At 53.4% G+C, this 5000-nt stretch overlaps 1 protein-coding gene and 1 long non-coding RNA gene across 4 annotated transcripts in view; both read right to left on the bottom strand.

Moving 5' to 3' along the window:
• The window catches only part of rreb1a (ras responsive element binding protein 1a), a 34005-nt gene extending 29650 nt beyond the window's left edge, over nt 1-4355 (bottom strand). For both annotated transcript variants that reach the window (XM_076049098.1, XM_076049099.1), the window contains exon 1: nt 4014-4355. In XM_076049098.1, the coding sequence (XP_075905213.1) occupies nt 4014-4053 (40 nt within the window). In that variant the 5' untranslated portion in view covers nt 4054-4355. The remainder of the gene's footprint in view (nt 1-4013) is intronic.
• The window catches only part of LOC142903504 (uncharacterized), a 59098-nt gene that overhangs the window by 29906 nt on the left and 24192 nt on the right, over nt 1-5000 (bottom strand). The gene's annotated exons all lie outside the window — the stretch shown is intronic.

Raw genomic sequence — 5000 nt, 5'->3', positions numbered from 1 at the left:
CCCCGCCCCTCCCCTCCCTCCCCTCCCCCACGGTGAGGCTGAACTGGTCTTGGGACTCCCTGGACCAGTTGACCGGGGTGAAACTTCAGCCCTGCTCTCCATCCTCCTCCTCCCCCCACCCCGTCCCCCAGCCTCTGCTGGCCCCGCCCCCTCCGCCAGGGTCGGAGATGGAATATAACCTGATCTTAAAACGGCGGCTGCTATAAATAGCGGCGGCCGAGAGCAGCTCCCCCTGACCCCTACTGTCGAGCTGCCTAAAAAAAGACGGGGGGGGGGAAAAAAGAGCACACATCAGCATCCAGAACTGGGCTCTGATTGGACCAAATGAGGACAACCACTTCCTGTTTCTGGGAGCTGGGTCCGCCGGGTTCGGGAAAAAAGACGCGACTGAGTCCAGCTTCAACTGGCATCCATCACAACCTGTAGCCGACGCACGCACGCACACACACACACACACACACACACACACACACACACACACACACACACACACACACACACCTCATTTACTCCAGCACAACCCACACACACACACACACACACACACACACACACACACACACACACACACACACACACACACACCTCATTTACTCCAGCACAACCTGATCCAGACAAAGAGCGGAGCAGCGAGGGTCGTCTGCTAACGACTGTCGGAGTCGATCATGTGACTGAAACTCTGTGTGTGTGTGTGTGTGTGTGTGTGCTTAATGGGGGTTAATTTGAAGACAACAACAGTCCCAGAGGGACGACTAGAGCTTTTAATTAGCCGCCTCTCTTCAGTCCATGTGGACACAAACGTCCCAGTGAAACTCCCCATTAGGTGAGACACACAGACACACACACAGACACACACACAGTCTTGCTATTCTCTCCTGGTGCTGGTTTTGATGAGATGATATTTAAATATAACCAAAACTTTCAGGAATTCCTTCAACGACAATAAAAACAAGCAAACAAACCGAAAAAGAACAAACACACAAGAATGAAATGAATCGGGACCGACCGGGCCGCACCGATCAATAACCAACTACAACCAAACTGGATCCAACTTCCCTACCCGGACTGCAAGAAACAACAAGTGTGTGAGTGCGAGTGTGTGTGTGTGTTCAGTCCGACACCACACAATGTAAGGAAGATGCCCAACACACACAACGCAAAACTTTGTGCACAAGCATCTGAATGAGTGAGTGAGTGAGTGTGTGTGTGTGTGTGTGCAACACATCGGCCTGTTTCAGCCGTTTTGAAATGTCCTCCACCACCACAGAAGAAGAAGAAGGAGAAGAGCTGCAAAGAAACCACAACTGGGCGTGCACTCACTCACACAGCGAACGCACACACACGCACGCACACATGGTTCTCTCCCATCTCCACAACAACACAAAGAGGGGGAGACTTTTTAGCACCTCAGCTTCAGCACACACACGCGCACGCAGACGCGCACACACAGGCACACACACTTTGATGTTGTGATTAGCCCCTCCCTCTGACACACACACACACACACACACACACACACACACACACACACACACACACACACACACACACACACACACACACACACACACACACACACACAGAGGAGCTGAGGAGTGGTAGAGCGAGTTAAACTCCCCCTGAGCAACATGTCAGAGTGAGTGAGTGAGCAAGCGAGAGAGAAAGAGAGAGAGAGAGAGAGTGAGAGAGAGAGAGAGAGAGAGGGAGAGAGAGAGAGAGAGAGAGAGAGAGATGTGCTCCTGTCACTGAGGGCCTCACTCGGCCGCAGTGTTGAATTTCGTAATGGAATGCTAACTGCTCATCCGGATCTCTGCTGCTGCTGCTCCTCCTCCTCCTCCTCCTCCTCCTCCTCTCCTGCTGGGTGGAGGGTGGAGGAGAGGACCACAGCCTTTTCTCTTTTTTTCCCCCAGCAGCTTCGGTTAGAAGCATCGAGCAGGTTAAAGCCCAGACTGGAGGCGGAGATGTTCAAGCACACAAACACAGAGAGAGACTGACGGAGTTTTCGTGGAGGTCGAGTGCGAGCGCTCGCTGGCCTGGCTGGTCACATGACAGCGGGTCACTGTGTCATCCAGGAAGAAAATATGGCCGACAACTCTGACGCCAGCTGTTTTTAGAGTTACCCAGTCCAGTCGCCATAGCGACCGATCAGCCTTCTTTCTAGCTTTTCAACTTTTTGCTGTTTGTTTTGCAGCCTTTGCTGCGAGGTAGGTGTAGGTGTGATGGGAACACCACCTCATTCAGAACTCCTGGTTCTGTCCTGAACATCTCCTCGAACAGTTGGAAAACTAAACTAAACTAAACTAATAAATAAATAAATAAATAAATAAATAAATAAACAAACAGATAGACAGACAGACTATGAAAAAGTTGGAGTTAAATTCCCATAGCAGGGGGCAGACATTGGTAGAGAGACAGTGAATGAGAGCGAGGACCCTTTTAACCATTATCTCGTCCAGTTTAACCAGTAAGATAGAGAGCAGCGCCACAATAACCCATCACGGCTCGAACCAGAGCCGGTCCGTCAATCATTGACCCAGGTTACTGATAACAGGAGCGCGCCGGAGCCGCCGCGCACAGCGCAGCATCCTCCGGCGGCTAGCGGCTAGGCTAACAGCTAGGAAAAAAGTTAGCCTGCCTCGACGGCGCGGGTTCGAGTCCCGCTCCGGACCGCCGTGTCCGAACACAGAGCGTGTTGTGGCTCAAACATGGAGGCTGAAGCTGGGGAAGGATGTCGACGGAGAAAAGGGAGGGGAGGAAGAGGAGGAGGGGGAGGTGGAGAAGAAGGAGCAGGAGGAGGAGGTGGTGGATGCAACAGGCGTCACGTCGATGCTGCTGCGCGTAACCGCACAGACAAGAGGGGAAAAGTGGTGAAACACCGTAAAAAGTGGACGGAGGTCGGTGGAAAGTGTGGTACACGGCACGCAGACGCCGCACATACGCAACGGTGAACTTTGTAGACGAACACGGTGCTGTTTTAGGCTAAATATGTCTGGGCAAGGTCACGGAGAGACGGCGTCCAAGCTAGCAAAAGTTAGCAGGGACGAGACCGGAAGTGGAGAGACTCAGCCTTCACAGCTACGAGTTTCGGAGGAGAAGGTCACGGCTTTGGCCGACGAAACAGACACTTTCCTTTCCAGACTGGATGATTTGAGCGAATTGTGTTGAAACACAACTCCTTAAGCGTCTTAAGGCATCGCCTTTCAACCAGTTTCAGCTAAGAACGTGCAAGTTAAAAAAGTGACAATTGCTTCACCATAAATCAACAAAAACAACAACAACCAGTCACACACAACACATCACCAATCAGAATGTGAACCTTCTGGGGACACACTCCTGAAACCCGGACTGAAGTCGTTTCTAATTGCAGTCAAGACTCGCTTCGAAATAAACGCCAACATCGGACACACCGTGCTCGTAGAGCAACAGGTGGTTTTACTTTGAAGGGCAACGCCGGAAGCAGGCCCACTAGCCGGCGCTAACTTGGCCGTTGGTGTCTGGTAACTTTACACATGGCCACTAGCAGCGAAGCTCCGACCAAAGTGCACCCGAGATATGGATGCTCGGCGGCGGGCAGAACTTTGAACCCGTGTCCGCCAGCATCGGGGGTGGCTGCTGCTGCTGGTGAAGGGGGGGTGCGGCGTCGTCGCCACACAAAGTGTCCGCCGAGAGTTGCACACAAAAAAAACACACAAACACACGTACGCGCGCGCGCACACACACACAAGCACACACACACACACACACACACACACACACACCGATGCGGGGCGATAATTAGCTTAAGTCGGGCCGAACGAGGAAGAGCCGAGGCTGAATTCCACCGCTTGGATGCGCATCAAACTAGGAAGCGACACGGAGGGAAGTACCGAGTCCTCATCCCCCGCCACCACTAAAGTTCACTCCGGCGGACGCAACAGGTCCAAAGTTTCCCACAGGCACGGAACAAAAAAAAAGAAGCGGAAGCCGAGCGAGGGTTCGAGATGATGGTGCGGAGAGAAAGAAGGAAGACTTACGCCGGACTTTGTTGGGGTTGGGCTGCTTGCGCCGAGACATCGTGGCGAGGATGATGATGGTGTCGCTGCTGCTGCTGCTGCTGCTTCTGGTGCTGGGCGGGGGGGGTCGGCGGCGGTGATGATGGTGGTGGTGGAGGTGGGGGATGGATGATAAAGTGGGGGGAGGGCCCAGGATGAGGTGGGGAGGAAGAAGAAGGGAGGAAGAAGAAGAAGAGAGGCTGCGGACTGGCTCCGGAGAGGAGAGGAATCAAAATGGCGTTTCCGAAGGGATGTGCAAACTTGGACAAACTTTACTCCGGCTTCTCCTCCTCCTCCTTCCCTCCCTCCCTCCCTCCCTCTCTGTCTCTCCTCCTCCTCCTCCTTCTCCTCCTCTTCTTGCTTCTCTCACTCTCCGAGCGGAAAAATAATCATGTATTTTTTTTAAAAAAGAAACGTTGCTCCGCTGGAGAAATAAAACAGCAACAAAAAGAAAACACGACAACTCTTTTCGTTGCCTTTCCGTTGGATTCCAGTCTTGACTCGCAGCAGCGTGCGTGTGTGTGCGTGCGTGCGCGCGCGCGTCTCCCTCCCTCTCTTCTAAACCTGATAAGTAAAGCTCATCACGTGTTGTCTCCCAGTCTCCAAGGGGACGTGGCCACCAAGCATCTCTCTCTCTCTCTCTCTCTCTCTCTCTCTCTACCTCTACCCCTCTCACGCGCGCGCACTCCCGTAGCCGCGCGCGCGCACACACTTTTCTCCAAACTTCGTCGACTTTTTTTTTTTTTTTCGTTTTTAACCTCCCCTCCACCAACAACAACAACAACTACTACTTCCGGCTCCTGTTTTAACACCGACTTGCGGTTGGGATGAGGGGTGTGTGTGTGTGTGTATGCGGGGAGAAGGGGGGGGGGGGTGTCACGCGTGTCCCGCACCGACCTCCATCACCGTTTCCGGCCGTTTCTCGCCGCTTCTCACCGGGGCCGGCCGACAGAGCCCCGGCGGCGAGAC

This window comes from Nelusetta ayraudi, unplaced genomic scaffold (genome assembly GCF_046127955.1).
Source record: "Nelusetta ayraudi isolate G7.1 ecotype Tasmania unplaced genomic scaffold, CSIRO-AGI_Nayr_v1 ptg000110l, whole genome shotgun sequence".
NCBI classification, from domain to species: domain Eukaryota; kingdom Metazoa; phylum Chordata; class Actinopteri; order Tetraodontiformes; family Monacanthidae; genus Nelusetta; species Nelusetta ayraudi.
This window is presented reverse-complemented; position numbering and strand designations above follow the sequence as displayed.